General features: G+C 44.3%; 1 protein-coding gene across 2 annotated transcripts in view; it reads left to right on the forward strand.

Annotated features, from left to right (window-relative positions):
- The window catches only part of WNT5B (Wnt family member 5B), a 130,518-nt gene extending 112,974 nt beyond the window's left edge, over nt 1–17,544 (forward strand). For both annotated transcript variants that reach the window (XM_077340031.1, XM_077340032.1), the window contains exons 4-5: nt 5,168–5,460; nt 16,068–17,544. In XM_077340031.1, coding sequence (XP_077196146.1) covers nt 5,168–5,460; nt 16,068–16,526 — 752 coding nt within the window. In that variant the 3' untranslated portion in view covers nt 16,527–17,544. The remainder of the gene's footprint in view (nt 1–5,167; nt 5,461–16,067) is intronic.
- The last annotated feature ends 5,951 nt before the right edge of the window (nt 17,545–23,495 follow it).

Genomic DNA, 23,495 nt, shown 5'->3' on the forward strand with positions numbered 1-23,495 from the left:
GATATAGTGTCCCTGAACCTGGAGGCATTGTTTAGCTATCGTAGCTAGCAGCCATATCAGAAGCTCTCTCAAATACCTGAGCAACTTCCCTCTTTGTAGCATTTCCTGTAGGACATATTCCCTTTCTTTGCCTCTTCAGACTACTGAGGTTCAGGCTGTCTGGGGAGAGCTACTATAAAACAGCAACATGAATGAAAAGCATTTTAGCATGAGTCAGCCACTACAGGAGGTCTATTTCTGCCAGAGCTGTGTAATGCTAAAAAACAAACAGATCGACACACTCCCTAGCTTATGCATAGCCCATCCCATCCTTTGTTTGGATCCAGAGTGTGGAGTCAGTATGTGAGCCCTGAGGAAGTCAATTCAAAACAGCATAAGGGAGTGGTTGATGAAGTAAAAGAATCTGTATCGTCTGTATCTCCATTGCCCGTTCCACCCATGGATTGCACATTTCTAAGGAGGAGGTTTGCCACATTTTGCTTTGGTGAAATCGTTTTTTTTTTAAAGAAAAAAAATGAAATAGATGTAAGCAGATTGTTACCCATTTCTGCACTGCAGGCTTTGTGTTGGGCTGCAGTCTGGAGTCTGAGCTGCGCAGGTTGCCCCGACTCTTCCTGCTCCCGCATAGGGGAGCATTTAGCCTGATACACCTCATCCACCTCGGATTCGTGCTCCCGCATGGGTGCCAGGGCAATAAAGATCCGAACGCCAAAACGGAAACAGGTCAGATAGGACGGCTCTGGTACATGCTGAGGCCTTGATTAGACAGAAACTCCCCCATTATACAGAACTTTACATGACGTTTGTCTCTGCAGAATCTCTGCTCTTAGGTGCAGATGCAAAGTTTTACACTTGAGATGCAAATACCAACAGCAAGCACTACTTCACACATTTGGTATTGCGAAATAATTGTCTAGTGGTCACCTGGCTGAGAGCCAGATTCACCCCTCCTGAAACTGGCAGGCAGAAGGGAAGCTAGGACTCAGAGTTAAACTATTTACATCACCACAGTCATGTAGAAAGAGGTGTGCATGTGGGAGACGAGGAGCAAAAGGGGTGGGCCAGTGAGGAGCTGAACCCTCCCCCCCCCCCCAAGGTTTACCTCCTTGAAGACTCTTTCCCCAAATGCTGTTTTTTCAGCTGTGATCATTTCGGGTAATAGAGCCCTCATTGGACAAGTGCCTGGCGATGCTTTAAGGGAGACAAGTCAAGGTTGGGAGAAGGTTTCTGAAATGCTCTGGTTTCACACCCTAGAGAGCCAGTTTGGTGTAGTGGTTAGGAGTGCGGACTTCTAATCTGGCATGCCAGGTTCAATTCTGCACTCCCCACATGCAGCCAGCTGGGTGACCTTGGGCTCGCCATGGCACTGATAAAACTGTTCTGACTGAGCAGGAATATCAGGGCTCTCTCAGCCTCACCCACCCCACAGGGTGTCTGTTGTGGGGAGAGGAAAGGGAAGGCAACTGGAAGCTGCTTTGAGCCTCCTTCGGGTAGGGAAAAGCAGCATATAAGAACCAACTCTTCTTCTTCTTCTAAACTGGACTTCCACTTACCATCCTACATGATAGTGGCAGACCTTTTACTGCCACTTCCAGCTGAATTCTCGGGGGACCCTCAGCAATCTGTTGCCTTGGGCAAGGAATAGATGTGTGAGTTACATATACGGAAGTGCCAATTAAATGGCAATCCCAGCAAGGGAATTCCAAGTGGAGGCGGAGATGGTTTTCCATTGCCTTCCAGGATCTGATAAGCTCAGCCTACGCCATACCATTCCACCTCCTAGAGAAGAGTGGGTTAAGCCCTCATTTATTATTTATCTCAATGACTCACCGCTGCTCTCAGCTAGCCGGCTTGAGGCGGTTTACATCAATAAAACAACCCACCCAAAACCTCAACCCATCCCCCTTCTCCCCTCCTGGCGCTCAGACTGCGCACGCCTTCCACGCCCCAGTGGAGGGGTATTCGGAAGAGGGACCCAGACAGTGTTCTATCACCTGGCCTCAACCAAACGCTTGGTGGAAGAACCCTGTTTTGTAGACCGTGCAGAACAGTGAAAATTCCAACAAGGCTCTCGGTTCATCCTGGAGCTCATTCCAACCAGATTGGGGCCAGGACCGAAAAGGCTCTGGCCAAGGCCAGGCATACTTCTCCTGGGCTGGGGATCACCAATCTGTTTAAGTTTGCAGAGCATAATGCTCTGCGTGGGGCATAGGGGTGTCAGACATAAAGGCTGAGTGTAGGCCTATCCAGAGAAGGGAGAATCTACTGCAGGCTATGGCTGCCAGCTCCTAGGACGATAGGATGCGTCAATCTTTGCTTCCTCTCACTAGACCATTTCTCTTGGCCTTCCCAAGACAACTTGGGCAAGAGAAAGCTTAGTAACCTCAGAGTTATCCAAGCAAGAGGCAGAAAATATAGCTAGAGTACCGCCAGCCTGACCGAACTTCTGACTCTGAGCAAGTCTAGACGCTGCACCCTCCACCCTGCCTGTATGATTTAATAGAACTGAGCACATGAGTCCCATCCTTCTCAAACCTATGTTTTTAGCTACAATGAGGGTGAGGAACTCACTGTCTGGTGGATAGGGTTCTATTAAATCATACGACTGGAATGAATGGTGGGGAAGCTTGCCGATCCCCTTGGTAATGTCTTAGCCGGTTTTCCTTCAGAGCAGACAATGCTGCCACTTACTTGCTTCCATTTGTAGTCTTGCATGACTGTACTGAGATGTCCTTGTGAAGCTATTGCATAGGTGGTCCCCCTGTTGTTTACAGTGTGCAGTCCCCAATTCACACGTGCATGCTTCTCTGAAGAGCAGGTCGCCCAGTAAATTTAATGAAGAAACTGTTGTGGGTCGGGGGACATCACAGCACCCAAACTGGAAGCAGTCCCTGAATAGAAGTGTCAGATGTGGAGATGTATAGTATGCATTCAGAGTCCAACATGGACAAGAGCAGGGAATGTAAAATGTTCAGGAGCGCTGAGTATGTTTCTAAGGCAATTCAGACATTTATGCATTTCCCTTTCCGCCTACACCTGGTACATTTAGCTTCATTCCTTGTCCAGAAAAGAATAGATTTAGAATCAGAATGTTTGGTAGCAAGTAGTGATGCTACGGAAGGGAACTGCATTTTCCTTTAAAAACAGAAGGCACATGTAAGGGACTGCAACTTCATTTTTTAAAGAGGGGAAATTACATTATAGATCTACAAACAACATTTGCTAACAGGACTAGATTCATCTAAAGAAGCACATTTTCTTCCTGCTTTTCTCCCTAATCAATTCTAGACTGAATTGTCAAGTCTAACCTGTATTAATTAAAGAGGATTTAGTATCAGAAACTAATAAATACTCTAGCTATTAGCAGTGTTCAACAGCTTAGGTTTTATAGGCTTTTTTAAAAAGTCCTTTTCCTGTTTGTCTGTGTTCTCTTTCCATTCTTCACATTATTGTCCTGAACTATATAGGAGAGAGAACATAGAACATGATGGTAACTAACAAAAGAAGATGTGAAAATGAAGCATAAATTCTCAGCTCATAATATTTGAAAAGGCTAAGATCTGCCAAATGCTATTTGTAGAAAACATTATTAACTAACATGCCTTCAAGCCCCATTAACTCTAGTGGAAGAGATTTAAGCATGTCCCTAACCCACCTATTGAAGGCACCGGGGCTTAAAAGAGCTGAACATTGGCTGGTGATTGTCCAAGGTCAATCTTGCTTCCGGTATCCTTTCATCCCATTGAAGATAGTTCTTGCAAGAACTCTCAGAAATGGAATTCGGACTGCATTTTCACATTTTCCCAAATCCTATTGTATTTATTTAAATTTGAAGTCCTGATTTATCTCTGTAGACTCAGAAAATGCTGCTCAAGTGCTCGCACCATGATTGCTAACATGCTTGATTTGAAGAAGAAGAAGAGTTGGTTCTTGTATGCCGCTTTTCCCTACCCAAAGGAGGCTCAAAGCGGCTTACAGTCGCCTTCCCATTCCTCTCCTCACAACAGACACCCTGTGGGGTGGGTGAGGCTGAGAGAGCGCTGATATCACTGCTCGGTCAGAACAGTTTTATCAGTGCTGTGGCGAGCCCAAGGTCACCCAGCTGGCTGCATGTGGGGGAGTGCAGAATCGAACCCGGCATGCCAGATTAGAAGTCCGCACTCCTAACCACTACACCAAACTGGCTCAACTTTGGTACAACTTTGGAAGGACTGATATCCTTCTCTCTGCAAATGGCAGGAAGGCACGTAAATGCTAGAAACCAACCATTATCCTGACTGTCTCAGCTACAATATTTGAAGGGTGGGTCTCGCCTCTCATTATTAATCACAGCAAAGAAACTGATGACACCATCTAAAGTGTGGTGGAATGAGTAATGGCAATATATATGCCATGTCGTCCTCCCCCCCCTATGTGAACTTCAATGTGCTTCAGTGGGGGCCCGTTAGACATCCATCAAGCCAACACTGATCTCTTTGTGGAATGAAGGAATGAGTACGTGTACATGGGTAATGGCCCACATGCTCACAGAGGCATTAACTCCCCTTCTTGTAAGAGGAAAGATTGTGTGAGTGGGTTCAGAGGAGGGGTAAAAGGATATTCAGGAATCTGGGAAATCCCATAGGAATGGTTGAAGGGACTAATCATGTTTAAAAGAGAATTGAGGTGTTCCTTGGAAGGCCTCTTCAAACAGCTGAAGGACTGTCTCACCGGAGAAGCGGAGAATAGCTTTTCACAGTTAGGAGGGCAAGACTAGATCTACTGGGTACATGAGAGCCAGTGTGGTTAAAATGTCAGGCAGGGATTTAGGTGACCCAGGTTTGAATTGCTTACTTGGTGGCCTAAAGCTAATCACTCTTTTGCAGCCGCATTCTGTGAAGGCAAAGGGGTGGCAGGTTACAGTAGATGAGCGATAGGGATGTGAGTATCCTGCATTGTGTAGGGGGTTGGACTAGATGACCCATGAGGTCCCTTCCAACTCTGTGATTCTATGATTCTATAGGTTGGTTGTGAAAATAAAATGGCAGATGGGAAATTTACATGTAAGCAGATTTGGGTCAAGCTTTCCTGGTGCCAGGAACAACCAGGACTGGAAACAACAACATGCTGTAGGATAACTGAATATAAATGATCTGTCATCTGATGGGTTCCCCATTCTCCATTCCAGGTAGCCGAGAGACTGCGTTCACCTATGCCATCAGTGCTGCAGGGGTGGTGAACGCCATCAGCCGGGCATGCCGCGAAGGGGAACTCTCCACCTGTGGCTGCAGCCGGACAGCCCGACCGAAGGACCTGCCTAGAGACTGGCTATGGGGTGGCTGTGGGGACAATGTGGAATACGGCTACCGATTTGCCAAGGAGTTTGTGGACGCCCGGGAGAGGGAGAGGAACTATGCCAAAGGTTCAGAGGAGCAGGCCCGCACGCTGATGAACCTACAGAACAACGAGGCCGGACGCAGGGTAAGATCGCTGGGAACCCTGCCCCATTCCTTCTGGAAGAGACATGTCTCAATACTAACAGCTGTGCTGCCTGGAGAAAGAAGCCCAGTTAGTCATAAAAGATACTACTGGGTTGGGTTGCTAATTCTGGGTTGGGAAATTCCTGGAAATTTGGGGGTGGATCCTGGGGTGTGCGTGCAAACATTGGATAGGGGAAGGAGATCCACAGGGATGTGATGTCAGTCTGGGACTTCCTTTTTTCCTGAACACAATACCATAGAGTTTGCCCTCCAAAGCTGCCCTTTTGTCCTGGAGGACTGATTTCTGTAGCCTATGGATCATTTGTAATTCTGGGAGATGGCCAGACCCCACCGGGAAGTGGGCAAAGCCAGATGAAACAGTACACACAATGTAAGCACCCAAATCTTATTTATTTCAGTGGGATTAAAGAATAACATTTCTCCAGATGGTGTATATTAAATGTTTCCAGGTACCACAGGATCATTCCCATCAGTCGTGCCAGGATATCCCTGGACATCTCATATGGGGATGTATTATGCTACTGGAGTTGCTCTTCCTGTTGGTTATTTTGAGGGCAAGAACACCTGTGCCTTAAGCATTTGTATGGGATGCAGACACTCAATGAGCAGAGCTTTTTCTTGACACAAAGATGGTAATGTGTTGCCCTCTGAATTCTTGTTTGACACGCAGCAGTTAATTTGTGAACATATTTAAGACACTTAACATACTATCAAATGGGGTGTTGAGATGAATACACATACTCATGGTTCATTCTCGCTAAACAGCCTTTACGTTTTCTTTGAGGCGAGCTTAATAGCAAGAGAATACGAAGAAGATAGCCATAGGTTATTTTGCACATTTTTTCTCAGGCACTAATTACATACCTAGAACTCAGGTGCTATGCTCATTCAAGATGACTTTTCTCATGGAAACATTGAATAACCGTTTAACCTGCGTTTCAGTTTTCAAAAAATTCTCTGAGCTCCTGCTTCTCCCAGCTAGCACGTTAGTTACAGTAGGAGGTGCAGTGTGATTTGCAGTGTCAAATGTCAGTGCAGTGTCAAATGTCTTGTAAAAATACAGAATTGATGCATTCTGAGACAGACCAATGGTCCACTTGACCCAGGTCTTCCTACCCTGCACAGCAGCAACGCAGCAGAGTCAGCTGTGACTTTTATGTTAAACGTGGGGGATCACAAACCAGAAATCAGACCAGCTGCAGCTGGGTGATACTTTCCCCTGCCAGTTCAGCCTTGCTAAGGACACCACCCTTCCCTACAGCTGCTGTGAACTGGCAAGTATATTTTTGGGAAATGCGTGTGCTGAGGTAAATATATAATTCTGCCTCCGGGCACAGGTAATTCCTAGTCTCGCTGCACTTCGTGAAATCTTTACCGCAAGAGACCAGGGACTGAGAGCCAGCGTGGCGGAGTAGTTAGGAGCGGCAGACTCTGGTCTGGAGAGCCGGGTTGGATTCCCCAACTCCTCCTCCCCGCAAAGCCTGCTGGGTGAGGCCCTTGGGCCAGTCGCAGTTCTCTCAGAACTCTCCCAGCCTCGCCTGCCTCACAAGGTGCCTGTTGTGGGGAGAGGAAGGGAAAAGCAGTTTTAAGCCGCTTTGGGGCTCCTTGGCGTAGAGAAAGGGGGACAGAAAAACCTACTTTAAATGGGACCTTCTGTCTGTAGTCTGTCTTGTCCAGGGGCAGTCAAACTGCGGCCCTCCAGATGTCCATGGACTACAATTCCCATGAGCCCCTGCCAGCAAATGTATGTCTATCCAAGAGTGGTTCTCCCACCCCCTCCAGAGGCAATTTCCTTAAATTAAGACAATTTCCTTAAATATGTTCTCTTGTACACGTGCCTTAAAAAAAGTAATTAAAAGTATATCTAATTTCCCTCCCAAGTTTTAGAGATGTTTTCTTTGCTGTTCCATTCAAATATTGGAGCACTTATTTACTTACTTACTTTACAGAAACACCAATAGAGAAGGCTGGTTTTCTCCTCCGCAGCAGTGCTCTCCCCACAATTTCCTGAAACTTTCTTTTATTACTATGCATGTCCCCTCCCCACAACTCTGGGGTAGGGTTGCCAACCTCTTGAATTACAGCTGATCTCCAGATTACAGAGATCTGTTCACCAGGAGGAAATGTCTGTTTTAGAGGAGGGACTCCACGGCATTCTGCCCCATTGAAGCCAATCCCCAACCCCCTCCCTTCCTGGGCTCCCCCTCTAAAAATGTTCAATTACTTTCCAACTCAGAATTAGCAACTCTGCTTTGGAATGCATATTTTCTGCAGGATTTTTTTATTATGGCTGTCTTCTCCAGCAGTGCTACGTCTCCTGCAGTATGACAACCAATCCTCTTTTATAGGTTTAAGACTTAGTAGTGCTGAGACTGGATGGAGTGTTTCATGGTGAATTAATCTATTCAGAAAAGGCCTTGTTTCCTGACTGTTGATGATGTCAGTGGGGATGACATCTGACCTGGGGGGAAAGTGCCTGTGTATGCACATGCTGCAGCCAACCTACAGTGAACCCATGGGGTTTTCATGGCAAGAGACATTTGGAGGTGATTTAACATTGCCTGCCTCAGCATCATGGCTCAGGTATTACTTGGAGGTCTCCTACCCCAATGCCAACTTGGTATAGTGGTCAGGAGAGGCAGCTCCTAATATGTTGAGCCGGATTTGATTCCTCTTCTAAAGGGCAGTTCCATTGACCCTTGCAGCCAGCTCGGTGATCTTGGCCTAGTCCTGTTAAAAGCTGTTCTGATCGAGCTGTAATATCAGGGCTCTCTCAGCCTCTCCTCCCTCACAGGGTGTCTGTTGTGGGGAGAGAGGAAGGGAAGACAATCGTAAGCCACTTTGAGACTCCAGGTAGTGAAAAGCAGGGTGTAAAAACCAACTCTTCTTCTTCTGCTAGTAGCCAGGGCTGACCCTTGACAAGATAGGGCTAGGCTGAGATGTTATTTACCAGATGATGCTTTTTAACTCCATGTCATGAAAGCCTTCAGTTGTCCATCTGTGCATGTCAAGGCTCTATTAAAGGGACAGGGTATTTTTCTCCAGACTTAACTTTTGTTTAAAATGCAGCATGTTTCATAACTAATGATGCATATATTAACTTTTTGAAAGCCTTAGTGATGCTGTAGAAATATAGTGAGCGGTGACGTGGTTTGCTTTGGATTCCCACAGTATTTTTGAGGGTGTCACACTTTGGGAAGAGATGGAAAACAACGCCTCGCATTATGAGGCAGGAAAAGTTGCCTGAGCCTTGATGCTGATGTTATTGTTGCAAGAATGAACACACACACACACAAACCTGGCCTCCATTGTAATTTCTTCCTTAATGGGTGCAATGATTTCCATCATCAGTAAACTGGAATGGTCATCAGGACTTTGTAAAGTGTCAAAGGTTGATAGCATTGGTGTTTTTAATACAAAACAGCCTGTTAACATAAATGGAGAAGAGATGAAAAGGGAAGGGAAGGGAAGGTTTCGGAAGGGCCAGAGGGGATGTTATAAATTGTACCTACCAGTTGCCATGGACAGATAACTATGAAAGGAAGTGGCTGAAGTTCTACTCATCTCAGACCCAACATGAGATGGAAACTGAAATTCTTCTTTCCTGCCTCCATGAAGGACTTTGCCTCCTCAGTCCCTTCTTTTCAGGGGACCAGGCTTTGCTGCAACTGTCAAAATGAAATTCAAAGAAGTGTTTGATTGAAAGAAATCTCCTTTTCCCCTTCCTCTGTATCTCTGCAGCTCAAGTGATAGACAGAGAATTCTGCCTGACTTTAGTTCCCAGGAAAAGCCAGAAAAAGGGACGGGAACGGAATGATTTTCGCCTCAGTTCCAGGCATGGTCCTGGCCCCATCAGGGCTCCACTTCACCCTAGAATGTTCTGGAACCCTGACTTTTAACTTTATTGTCCCTGTTTGTTTGTCTTTGACTATTATCTCAGCAGGTCCTTTCCTTCCATCTGTCTCCTCCACTTGGTCTCCATTTCCCACCACCCTTTTCCTTATCAGTCTCCCTGGCTCTGTGGCTTTTGGTAGCATTCCCACATTGTTTACCAATTCCAACATGTAGCAGGCCTCAATCAGCAGTCTCTTCATCCCATCCTAAACAAGGTTGAGAGGAGGCCTGGCTAATTAACCACATTCTGCTACTTACGCAGGAAGATCGAGGAAAGGAATTTGAGGTGGAGGGCCCCGAAGAAGGGCAAACAATCCCATGACTAAAGGCTTACAGGCTAACTATAGAAAGCCTACTTTTTAGCCTCATTGTCTTAGCTTCCTATTAATTCTGTTCATCTTTATCTCGTGCATAGCTCAGTCATTGGCCCTGTCCCAAAATGTCTGACTGGTCCCATCTCAGCCAGGAAGAGAGAAGAGAAGAAGAGCTGTTTTTTTGTACCCCACTTCTTACTACCCAAAAGAGTCTCAAAGTGGCTTACAATCTCCTACCTTTCCTTTCCCCACAACAGACACCCTGTGAGGTAGGTGGGGCTGAGAAAACTCTGAGAGAACTGTGACTGGCCCAAGGCTGGCTGCATGTGGAGGACTAGGGAATCTAACCCAGTTTTCCAAATTAGAGGCTGTCGTTCTTAATCACCACACCAAGCTGGCTTGGGGGGGGGACTTTGGATGTTAATGCATGGCTATCCCTTTTAGATAGTTTTGCCAAGCTCCAAGTAGAATATTTCAGCAGAACATTGTTAAACAAAGATAGCAACTTTAACGAAACTCTTAGATAGGTCATATTCAGTCATGTATGGGGGGGGGGGTGTCACGTGGGACCAGCAGATGTTGTTGGGTCAGTCAGCCTCAAGCAAATGCCTGGTGGAGGAGCTCCCTTTTTCAGGCCCTGCAAAATTCTGGGAGTTCTGATACACGGATACATCGTCAGATGAATGCAAACTTAAATCCTTCTTGACTTCTCAAATTCCAGCTTTAAACATCTTTAAGATCCATAAACACAGCGACACTGGATTTGAGACAGAAACTCATCCAGCAAAGAGGCTTATTCAGAGTGCTCTGCCATCCAGATTTTAATGATAACCAGTTTGAGCATATATTATAAACGCTAACGCTGGAAGGGAAAATTAAGCTAATCTTATGCACATGCTTTTATGGTGCCCTAAAGTGATATAGTTTTGACATTTTGTGGAAACTTGAATAAATTTCACCCTAACCTGTCAACTACCATCTCCACTTAATTGTTTGGTTCTAGAGGGCATCTGCACTTTGGGTGGTCTTTTAAAGTACCATTTGCTTTGGATTCATAGAACAGTTTTGGTTACTAACAGTGCTATCTTATGGACACTTTTCAGAAAACCTTTTTTTAATAACATGGGATTTACCTCCTAGCTGACTTGGTGAGGACTGCTTCCTTGGTGGATCATTCTGAAATACCTGGAAGTCTCTGGCTAAGCTCTAACTGAAATAGTAGGTTAGTGATAGGCTGGCCCTCTATATAAAAGAAAAAATGCATTTAAGAGATGGGACATTTCAATGGCCCTTGCATTCCTGGGAATTTTTTTTTTCTGTTTGTTTTGAACACTAAGGCCCAAATTAGTCCACAATCCTGCATGAGGCATTTCCTCTGATGATTATGTAGCCTCAGCTGTCTTCTTTATTGCTATATTATTTTAATATCTGAAATGATATGTTATATGTTTACCATCCCAAACCAGAAAGGCATTCTCGTTAGAAGTAGATTAGCTGTTAAGGCTATGAGGAAAGTCTTGATTGTGAGACAACTCTGCATGAAGTGGGTCGGGGCTACCACTGCTGTGGCTAGTGGCCCCTGCAAGGGGGGGGGTAAGAGCTGCTGCTGCCACAAGCCAGGGACCCCCCACATGGAAGCTAGTGGCCCCTCCGTGCCTCACACAACGTGGAAGTCAGCAGACTCTGACTTCATGCCCATGAAGTGGTGGGAGCTGTTTCTGTTACAAGCTTGTACTCCTTACCCCACAGAACCCCCCCACACACACACACACACAAGGCCAGCATATACAGAGTGGGTTGGAACTGCTTCAGGCATGAACCAGCAGCACCTGAACTGCACATTGTGTGTGAGTGTGGCAAGGCTCACACAGAATGTGTTTCCTGAACGCATCTCCTCTCCAGGTGACAAGAGATCAATTCCCCTGGAGAAAATAGCTGCTTTGGAGGGTGGATTCCATAGCTTTATATACCACTGAGGTCTCACTCTGCCCTAAATCCCACCCATTCTTGCCTCCACCCCCAAAGTCTCCAGGTATTTCCCAACCCAGAGCTGGTGACCTTATTAATATCCTGCTTTTGCACTTTAAAAGTAAAGAAAAATACAAATGAATCAATGTCTATAAACCTCCATGGCATTAAAATGAAACATACAGTTCTATTTTAAAAAATCAACAATAAAATGTTTGGAAGAATAAAATCCTTAAGTAATGTAAAATTAGTGTCATACATAGCAGGGATAGTCAACCTGCTAGCAAGGGCTCAAGGGAATTGTAGTCCATGAACTGGAGTCCATCTGGAGGACCACAGATTGACTACCCCTGATAGACAGGATAGCCAACCTCCAGGTGGTGGCTGGGGATGATCTAAGATGACAACTCATCTCCAGGTCATTTCACATGTTGTGACCTTTGGCATTGTCCCTGTGGTCAGCACCCTTCTGGTAGTGGCTGGAGATCTCCTGGGATTATAACTGAGCTCCAGGCCATTGATACCAGCATGGAAATTAAATATAAATAAATCAATAAAAGACTGCTCTGCACAGAGTACAGAGAAGTGGCCTCTAAGCTAAGGGAGGAATAAATTTAAGGGATTTTTTTTGGGATCTGATTCAGTGTTAGATTGTAATTCAGAAAAGAACAAACCCAGAAGTACTGTAGAATTATTTACTGTTTTGTGTGTGTGTGTTTTGTTAATCCCCATGCTTTTAAGGTCTGGCAGCTCTTCTTTAAGGCAGCTCTTTTCCTTATGCAGAATGAAAGCTTTCTAGGATGGGGAAACCAGAGTGCTGTTTTACAGCCTTTGGGGATGTTCCCTTTTTATGTCTCCATTATTAGTATTTATTTGTAACATTTATAACATTTCTGGGCTGCCTTTCTACCCAACTCGGGGCCCTCTCTACACACTGGATTGGATCCCACTTTACAAACCCACTTTGAAAGACTGATTTCATGATCTACTGTTTAGAAAAACATGGACGGCTTCCACACAGTACTGATTTTCTGTGTAGCTCTTCGGCTGCTGCTTCAAATACAGAGGCAGTGGAGCATCCACAGAGCAGTTTCCTTCAGACATTCCCCCAAGGCCACTGTTTGCTTCTCATGCCATTTAGGTGGCTTTTTTTGAAACTTTTAAATATTGGCAGTTGACATATCACTATAATGTAACAATGATCTCTACTACAGGGGAACTCAGCATTTTTGATCTTGTGGGCATTTTTGGAATGCCAACACAGTGTGGTGGACACAACCACAAAATGGCTGCTGGTCATAGCAAACCACAAAATGGCTGCCTCAGGGGGCGGGGCCAGCTACAACATGTCACGGAGTGAGGTTATTGATAACTCGAATAGCAGCTCTTCAACACCTTAGGCAAAAGTATTTTCTTGCTTACATACATATTCAATCACACAGTGAAGTTCCTTCCGTTGTGGTGGGAGCTACTACCAAAACAATATTTTCAAAAATTGGCAGAGCCAGTCAGATCTCCAGTGACCAATCAGAAGCCCTGCTGAGCAAAAGCCCCACCTGCTAGCTCCACTCACATTCTAAAAGCCCTTGACAGATGCCAGGAAAGATGGCAGTGGGTGCCACACTAGGGATCTCGAGTCTTGTTAGATTTTTTTTCAATTCCCAGCTATCATTGGCCAAAACGTAAGGCTCTTGCTAGCTCCTTTTGTTGGGGATATAACAGGAAAGTCACAATAAAAATGGCTAGAGATTTAGTTTTCATGCTTTATGGAAGCAGACAGATTGTTGTAACATGTAGCTTTAGCAGTATGTACAGTGCTAATATTTTTTAAAATCCCAATAATCTTTGTAGTGGTGGGTGGAAATTATGGCTACGGGTGGGTGTCTAAAGAAGGAATATGATGGCTTCTGTGGGCAGGACCTTCACAAACATTTATTTTTCCACGCATGTGTCATGGAAACGCACTTGAAGTGCAATCTTTTTGGAAACCAAACCAGGTTTGGGAAAGACCATGGCAAACCAGGGGGGAAACTTGGAAAGCACATAGTTAGGAAATGGCATTGTGTGGCTTCTTCCCCTCCCCCCCCCAAAAAAAAAATACTGCTGCAATATGCTTGCCAGAGCAAAACCTCTAAGCAGCTGTTCCCTTTTCTTTTTTCTTTTTAATCCCCAGACTTTCAGGAGAGGACATAGGTCTGGATCAGTCATGACCACAAGGTGGCATGCAAGCTGCAGAAAGGCAGGGCTTATTTCTTTCAGCTGTATTTCTTTTTCTGGGGTCAAACAGGACATAAATGTTGCCTGATCCACCTTCAGTTGTGCTGAATGCCACTAAAGCAGGATTGGGAGGGGGTCTTTTTAAAGCATGGCGAAGGGAGTAGTGAGAAGTGATAAACTTTCTTTGTCAGCTCCCCAGAACTGCTTTTCCTCAGCTGTTTTTCCACCTGAGGGATTTCTTTCAGGCTAGGAGTTTCAACAGGAGAAAACCAGATTGGTAGCAGCAGTTTCAGAGGGGGCAGTCAGGCAGGAAAATGGTTCAGCAATCCTTTTCTTTCTGCCCCAATACTCTTTAATCCCTGCCTCCGTCCAAACTTTACAAGACTCAGTGCTGATTTGACTCTGGATTCAGTAAGCCATAAGGATGGGGAAATCAACAACCTCTTCTTTTCAAATCGTCAAAGCATCCACAAGAAGGTTTGGAGAGGCTGCAGGAAATGGTAGTGGGGGAAGGAAGCCCTATTTCATTTCCCAAAGCTGTCGCCTGAACCTACTAAGAGTTGTGCCGGGGGGGGGGGGAGGGACGACAACAAGCATCCCCTCGAGACACCCCCACTCCTGCAAAGGCTTATAAACAGTTTCACAGTGACACTATCTGAAGGAGTGTGCATGCACATGAAAGCTTGTTTATTTGTTTGTTTTCTTAGATTTTTCTACCACCAGCCCAGAAAAAAAACTTAACTAGAATAAAAATTCATACCTCAAATAAAACTTGGTTGGTCTTAAAGGTGCCACTGGACTAGAAATTTGTCCTGCTGCTTCAGACCAACACAGCTACCCACTTGAATCTCGTTTCAGGGTGTGTTTGATTCAATTTTTTTTTAAAGGGTACTGGGGAAAGTATTAAAAAATCATACTATCTCAGTGTCATTGCCTTAAATTTCTGCCTTCCCACCCACCGACCCACTACCCTCAGAACTGCTTTTACACTTGAAAACAGAGCTTGAAAAATGGGATGAGAGCTCACCCACATCAATTGCAGTTTGACCGTCAGTCTTGCAATATCACAGTTTAAGTGGCAGGCAAGCTCGATTTATCACGAGTTCCTTAGAGGAGCACGTCAAAATCCCTCACCATGAAAATGGCCTATTCTCCAAGGGACAAAAAATACTGTCCCAAAGCCCTTACCATTCTGTCAACACTTCTGTGGAGTAGATACCATCCAAATCATTGTAACAGTATCAAACAAGCAACATGACCAAAATCCAACTGCTCATCACCATCAGCAGATGAATGCCTCATCTGTTTATAGATGGCAGTGCTAAAAAAACCCATTGTGATAGAAACTGGAAGTCTTTAGTAGAGTAATGCAAAGACAGAAATGTTGTTTTTGAGTATTTGCTATGATTCTTTAAGCCTGCTGGTTGTCATTGGGGAAGTCTCCTTAGCCCCATGTACCCCATAAAGGTGTTGTGGGGATGAAAAAGGACATAACTTGTAATTTACTTTGGGCCTCTGGGATAAGGCCAGAATGAAATATTACTGAAATATTTATACAGTGCGTTCAGATGTGCAAACCATTTCACAGCCATTACAGGTAACAATCCTTTGTAACAATCCTTTAACATTATTATCTACATATTGTCGATGGAGGTTGATTGTGAGTACTCAAAGCCACTCATGGCAGAGACCAGATTCAAACCAGGAACTTCTTGATTTGAAACTCTCACTCCTTCCCTCTTAGCTTCTGTGCTCCACCATTCCTCATTTACTGGACACCAGAAGTTGAACAGTTCAGCAGAGGGTTTTAATTCCATCTGGGAGATTTTGGTGGGTGGAGCCTGGGGAAGGTGGGATTTGGGGAGAAGAAGCACTCTTTAAAGTGACCGTTTCCTTCAGTGAGGATTATATATGTTGTCTAGAGCAGGGGTAGTCAACCTGTGGTCCTCCAGATGTCCATGGACTACAATTCCCACGAGCCCCTGCCAGCAAATGCTGGCAGGGGCTCGTGGGAATTGTAGTCCATGGACATCCGGAGGACCACAGGTTGGCTACCCCTGCTCTAGAGCTCAGTTGGTACTCTGGGAACTCTCCAGGCTTCCCTAGAAGTTAGTAACTCTAGTTTCAACAGGTCAAACTTCGGAAGCAGATTAAACACCCGCCTGATCTCACTTTCCTGTTGTCCCACCCCCAGGCAGTCTACAAGCTGGCCGACGTGGCTTGCAAATGCCACGGTGTCTCCGGTTCCTGCAGCCTCAAGACCTGCTGGCTGCAACTGGCCGACTTCCGCAAAGTGGGCGACCTGCTGAAAGAGAAGTACGACAGCGCGGCCGCCATGAGGATCAGCCGCAAGGGGAAGCTGGAGCTGGTCAACAACCGCTTCAACTCACCCACTCCGGAGGACCTGGTGTATGTGGACTCCAGTCCCGACTACTGCCTGCGCAACGAGACCACGGGGTCCCTGGGCACCCAAGGCCGGCTCTGCAACAAGACGTCCGAGGGCATGGACGGCTGCGAGCTGATGTGCTGCGGGCGGGGCTACGACCAGTTCAAGAGCGTGCAGGTAGAACGCTGCCACTGCAAGTTCCACTGGTGCTGTTACGTGAAGTGTAAAAAATGCACAGAGGTTGTCGATCAATATGTCTGTAAATGAAAGGCCCGCCAGAGAGCTTAAAGTTATATATTATATAAATCTATATAAATATATTTTATATATTTGTATAAATAAATAGATGGTGGTGATGATGATGATGATGATAATAATTAAAGAAGCTTATTTAAGAGACACTTTTTTTTTTTTTTTGTGGTTCTGAAATGTTTCCCTGAAGAATGGACGGCTGCTCCTTTTTATTATTTAATTGGGGAGCATAAAAGAGGGATTTGTGTGCTGGTTCCCTCCCACCCTTGATACTTTGTGGCCAGAATAAAAGGGAATCAGGAGGATCATTGGCGGACAGCATCTGCCTCCCACTACTTTACCCCAGAAGCAAGACGATGGATGCGTTCCCTCCATCTTACAGCTGGAATCCAATTGGGTGTATTGTGCTCTTTCTTGGGGACACAATTGATGTACCGCCTTAAATGCTCAGGTTGATTTCTGAACAGACTTGGGAGTCGTTTTCTGCTTCCTCTGTAAGCACAGCTGCGGGATACCAAAGCAGAAAGCAGTTTGCCTGTATCTGACATTGAATAATGGATTTAAGAGTCAGGGTCTATGCATCACACAGAGAGAAGAGAAATCTTTGCACAATGGCAGCTGATGCCCCTGCCTAGGGAAGAATGACGTTACCTTTGACCTGGAAGTGCTGCTTTATCCTTACATCCTTGACAGAAACTCAGTGTCTGGGTCTTCTGCATTTGGGGGAAGGAAGGAAAATCTACCAAAGCGCTGAAAGAGCAGAGTTTTCATGGTGGAATCTGTATGGTCCGTTTTCTCCTTGTGGAAAGAAGAGTTGGCTACCACTTTCCAGGGCCTTTTGGGTTTGTTTCAGGAAACACATTCTGTGTGCTTCTCTGGACTTGACAGGAATATGGAGACACACAGCGCCAAAGAAACACTGCACTCCTCAACTCGAACTTTGTCATATTGTGAGCTCTTTTTATGTCCTCCTTACCACTGTCCTAGATGTACAGTTCCTTTTCAACATTAAACAACCCTTGTTCTCACCCTCTCCCTGTTTTTTGTTTTTTTTAAAGCATTTGTTTTGTGTTGCAGGTAATGTATTTCACAGCATAGGGACTTCTGCCAAGTTGGACTTCTTCCTAGTTTAAATTTACTGCAGCAAGGACAAGTTCTCATGTTACTTTTTGACATGACAAAGTTACCAAAGAATAATGCTTGTTTTTATTATGTCACAGTTGCATGGGGACTATTTAATTTGTATGCTTTTGCGCATGGTGAGAACCAACTGCCAACATGCTATGGTGATTTTGTAACGGATAACGGAGCGGGCAAAGTAAATATTCAGTACACAAAATGGCTGTGGTTAATTTTCCTTCTGGAACTGCGGCTCAGTTCAGCCATCACAAACAAACCAAAGTTTGGGCACAAACCTGGTTAATATCCAGACTTTCATGCTTTCTCCATTCTCTCCCATATGGTGCACCAAGACTGAAGACAGAAGTTTTCAACTAATGCCTGTTTGGCACAGCCAAGCAAATTTGAACAAACTGTGATTAGTTTCTCAGAATTTTTATCCACAGTTATGAAGACATCTGATTAAGCAGACTTAGTTGAAGACTTTTGGCTTCACAAATGGCTGAGTGAGGGATTGTATAAACCAAACGTAGTACTCATCATAAACAAACTGGTTTGTTCATGACATCTGAACTGGGTCTCAGATCTCTGGAATTATTTGAGGCATTAATTTGCAGATAAGATGGCCAAAACCCTCAAAGAAAAAGCAGTTTTCTAAGTTGCTTGTGCTTATAAAATTAGTGTTGAATACCTGGATTGAATTTCATTTGCCATTTTTTTTGTGTGCCAGCTATATAATACAGACTTATATTTGTTTAATTTAAGATGTGCTTGCATGTTTGGGCCATATTGCAAATGAAAAACCAAATATGCATTATTATTCGTTTTCAGAAAATGCTAAGAATCTCAGGTATACTTCACCATTCTTTTCTCAGGTTCACAAACTTGTTATTGGAACTTGTAAAAGAGAGCAGACTATTTTTAGTTGAAGGAGAAGTAGAGTGGTTTTTTGTGTGTGTGTGTAGTTTGAACAGACTATATGCCTCGTGTTGGGGCATCAATATATCCGATTCTCAACGTGGCCAAAACTGTAGATACTTATATCCAGAGACTGCAGCCATAGACAGGCAAGACAAAGCTGAAAGAAAATATGAAATCTTAAAAACAAAGATGAAATCTTAAAAAAATATCCCCCCATAGAAGTAGTGCCTGTAACTTTAAGAATAAATGCCCTTTGCAGTGATCGTTGTGGGCAACCACTGCTGTATTGCAAGCTTTCAAGCCTTGGTTCCTGTTAGTAAAAAGCAAGGGAACTGGGCAAAGCCCTTTCCATGGCTTTCAGCCATTGAGAGAAGATTTGTTATGGCCAGTTTTGGCAGCAACCACCAGTGACTTGAAACTAAATAACTGGCATGACTTACCCAGGCCTGGCTGCTTGCTATTGTTCAACACTGGCCACCCACAGAAACCAGTGTGGTATAGTGACTGGAGTTTCAGACCAGACCCAGGTTCAAATTCTTAATCTGCCACAGAAACTCCTTGGGTGAGTTTGGGTCAATCACATATTTTCAGCCTAATCCATCTCACAGGTGGTTTGTGAGGATAAAATAGAGAAAAGAAGACTAGCATAAACTACTTTAAGTCTGTGTTCTGGAGAAAGATGAGGTATAAATGAAATAAATGTATAATGTAGCTGAAGATGGAAAGGTGGATAAAAGGTAGGTTGGCAGATAGGTGTGAAGGCATGTTGGAATCCAGGAAAGGTAAGAGTATGGGTGATTCCAGGAGTAGGGAAAGAAGAAATAATGGGAGAAGGGAATGCAGGGGAACTACCGGAACTACCGCTACTATTTCAAGATTTCAGATTTTTTTTGCAACCTGGAGCTTTTCTAAGGTTTGTAGAGAGATCTGTCTTGTCTGTTCATAGCTCCAGTTTCTGGATTTATCTGCAGATGAGGACATGTTGAGAATTAGACATGTTTATGGCATTTGAATATGAGCCTCTTGTGGCACAGAGTGGTAAGGCAGCTGTCTGAAAGCTTTGCCCATGAGGCTGGGAGTTCAATCCCAGCAGCCGGCTCAAGGTTGACTCAGCCTTCCATCCTTCTGAGGTCGGTAAAATGAGTACCCAGCTTGCTGGGGGGTAAACGGTCATGACTGGGGAAAGCACTGGCAAACCACCCCGTATTGAGTCTGCCATGAAAACGCTAGAGGGCGTCACCCCAAGGGTCAGACATGACTCGGTGCTTGCACAGGGGATACCTTTACCTTTACCTATGGCATTTGAATAGCCATCTTGTGAATAGTTTCAGAGGGTAGCTGTGTTGGTCTACAATAGACCAACTAGATTTAAGTCCAGTAGGGCCTTAGAGACCAAGAAGATTTGGGGGGCATAAGCTTTCGAGACTCAAAGCTCCTGTCTTCGGGTAACCATGAATAAGAATTACGAACAATTAGTGTACTCATATTTTAACTTCTTTGCTAGTAAATTAGTGGAAATTATTTCTCAGTACCTACAGGAATAATTTATACCAGTTATTAGAAGGTGCACCTAAAAAATTAGTTTGCTGGAAATATTTCTTTTTTGTTATAATGCTAGCTTTTTCAAGCAAAAAACATTTGTATGAACAAAATATGCCAATAAATATAAATGAACAAGTGCCCACTAACATGCAGTTTTGGGTTAGTACATTCTTTTTATGCCCACACATGTTCAGTAATTTTTAAAATACATCCTCTTCTAAAGATGTCACTAGTGCAATAGATCTGAAGTGCCTAGAAGGCACAAAGGAAAACACTGCTTGCAAAGTAACATGCTTTTAAAATAACTGAATAGGGGTTTTTTGCTTTGTTTTTTTTAAATCATCAATCCATACATCCATTGGCATCTCCAAGAACAATTTCTTGGAATACCTTGAGTGGCCCAGATTTATGGGCTTTTTACATAAAATCCAAAGCCAATGGGACAGTAATTGGAAGCAATGAAAATTGTTTTCCACTCATGGAAAAAATGAGAGGATAAAAGCCTGATCCAGCTTCTTTAAAAACTCCCCAAGAATTGGAAACAGACTCAGATCCTATGAAATCTGTCAGCTATACATGCCTGGAACAGTATACTTTCTGCCCAAATAGAAAAAACACTCTATATTTTTTCATTCATTCATATCCCTCACCCTTTCTTTCAGCAATAACTATGGACTGTAGAGTATTTGCCCCCATTTCAAATCTAGCCCTTTATTTTTTAAATTACAAATTAGATTTAGGGGATTATACCTGCTGGTGACTGAAGTCCAAATGGTATTTCAGTTTCACAACAGCCTGTGAGGGAAGTTATGTAGAAGGAGACTCTCTTGCCCAACACTAGGAATCTGAAGCTAAATTTTCCACTTTCAGTCCAATAACATTAGACCTACTTAACTTGTTCTCCACAATGATTTAATGTCAGTAGTCTACAAGGCCACAGAAGAGAAGGATACAGTTTTTGCCATGCAAAGTAAAAGGGGACAGGGATAAAGGTTAAAGGGAGTAGGTGGGTTTTGATGAAAGAATAGCGAGGATAAGAGCAAGGCGTTGGCTCTGTAACTTTTAGTGGGCATCAACAGGTAAGTGAGAGACCCATTGATCAGCAAAGACTTCAAAAGAAATAGATTTTGAGGGAAAGTTTAAGCAAGGAAAGGAAGAAGATAGAACTGATTCAGATATAGTCAGAGGGATTGGAATCAGAACAAAATGTGAAGCACTTGAAGTTGTATGAAAATACGTTTTAATATGTTGGATGATGAAGAAGAGCTGGTTTTTATACCCCGCTTTTCAGTACCTGAAGGAGTCCCAAGGCAGCTTACAATCACCTTCTCTTCCTCTCCCCTCAACAGACACCCTTTGACGTAGGTGAGGCTGAGAAAGCTCTAACCAAACTGCTCTGTATGAACAGCTTCTAACAGGACTGTGAACTAGCCCAAGGTCACCCAACTGGCTGCATGTGGAAGAGGAATCACAGAACCAAAGAGTTGGAGAGGACCTCCAGGGACATCTAGTCCAACCCCCTGCAGAATGCAGGATATATTTCCAGAAGATGACTCCCCTCCCCCCAAAAAAATCCCTGGCCAGTTTGGCCTGGAGGAATTCGCCTTCTGATCCCGAAGTGGCAATTGGCATTTCTCTGGGCATGCAAGAAGAAGAAGAAGAAGAAGAAGAGTTGGTTCTTATATGCCGCTTTTCCCTACCCAAAGGAGGCTCAAAGCGGCTTACAGTCGCCTTCCCATTCCTCTCCCCACAACAGACACCCTGTGAGGTGGGTGAGGCTGAGAGAGCCCTGATATCACTGCTCGGTCAGAACAATTTTATCAGTGCCGTGGCGAGCCCAAAGTCACCCAGCTGGATGCATGTGGGGGAGCACAGAATCGAACCCGGCTCGCCAGATTAGAAGTCCGCACTCCTAACCACTACACCAAACTGGCAAGAAAGGGCCACAGGAGCCAAGCACTGACACAATCCCTTCTGCCCACCCACTCACAATCTGCCTAAGTTCACAGAATCAGCATTTCTGTCAGATGGTTATCTAGCCTCTGTTTCCTGAAGAACCCTTTTCCCCTGAGGAACTGCTCTGTCAGGAACTTCTGTATGTTTAGCCAAAAATTATTTTGAATTAATTTCATCCTACTGGTTCTGGTCCGTCGGTCTGGGGCAACAGAAAACAACTCTGCTCCATCCTTTGCATGACAGCCTTTCAAGTACATCACCTCTTAGCCATCTTCTTTCCAGGCTAAACAGACAGGCTAAACAGGAGTGGGGAATCAAACCTGGCTCGCCAGATTAGAAATTGCTGCTCTTAACCACTACGCCAACTGGTGGAAGGACCCACAAAGGCAAAAATGCCTAGGGCCTACAAAAGTTATAACGTAGCCCTGGGCAACCCTGTGAATTAATGTTATTTTGTTAACAGACTTGCTCAAGTCTTGCAAACAGAGGGCTGTGACTTCCTTGATGAATCAGCCCATCTCCTGTTGGATCCTCTTATTTTCTTTCTGCCTTCAACGTTTCCTGGCACGAATGTCTTTTCCATTGACTCTTGTCTTCTTGTAATGAGACCAAACTACAATAGCTTCAGTTTAGTCATTTTATCTTCTCGGGAGAGTTCGGGCCTGATTTGACCCAGAATTCACTTGGTTTTTTGGCAGTCCATGGTATCTATAAGACTCTTCCAACACTACATTTCAAAGGAATCCACTTTCTTCCTGTCAGCTTTCTTCATTGTCCAGTTTTCATACCCATACATAGTAATGAGGAATACTATGGCATAAATTAACGTGATGTTGGTTGCCAGCAACGCATCCTTACATGTAAGAATCTAGGAATAGAAAATAATGAACAATTTCAGTTTCTTAATTGTCAGCTCTTAAATTGTGTGATACCCCATTAGTCATTAATTGTGTCTTGATGTTCAGTTGTCATCTGGCTTTGGCACTTTCTGCTTTAACTTACATCAGTAATCATTTCAAGTCATCACTGTTTTCTGCCAGTAACGCCTTGTCATCTGCATATTGCAATTTTTTAAATCTTCCTTCCACTTCCTTATTTTTATTCCTTTCCCGCCCCCCCCCCCCCAATGCAACAATTTATCACTGTGTTGCATATAAGAAAAAAAAGCATTAAATCAGAGGGTAAAGGGTACAGGCAACTTCCAAAATGTGTGTGCATGACATTTGTTTGTCTATTTGCAAAATCTCTGTGCCAACTCTCCTGGGCATTTTGTAGCTTTGGATTGCCGTTTGGAAGGCAGCCAGTCAAGATTAAAATGTGAATCAACAGGTTGGACTTTTATACCCAGATCTTCTACAGTCTTGGCTACGTTATGTTTATTTCCGAGATGTTTGAGACTGGTAGGGAATAAGTTCATTGTAAGGAGGAGAAATCCCTTCAATCCTG

This window comes from Paroedura picta, chromosome 5 (assembly GCF_049243985.1).
Source record: "Paroedura picta isolate Pp20150507F chromosome 5, Ppicta_v3.0, whole genome shotgun sequence".
NCBI lineage: Eukaryota > Metazoa > Chordata > Lepidosauria > Squamata > Gekkonidae > Paroedura > Paroedura picta.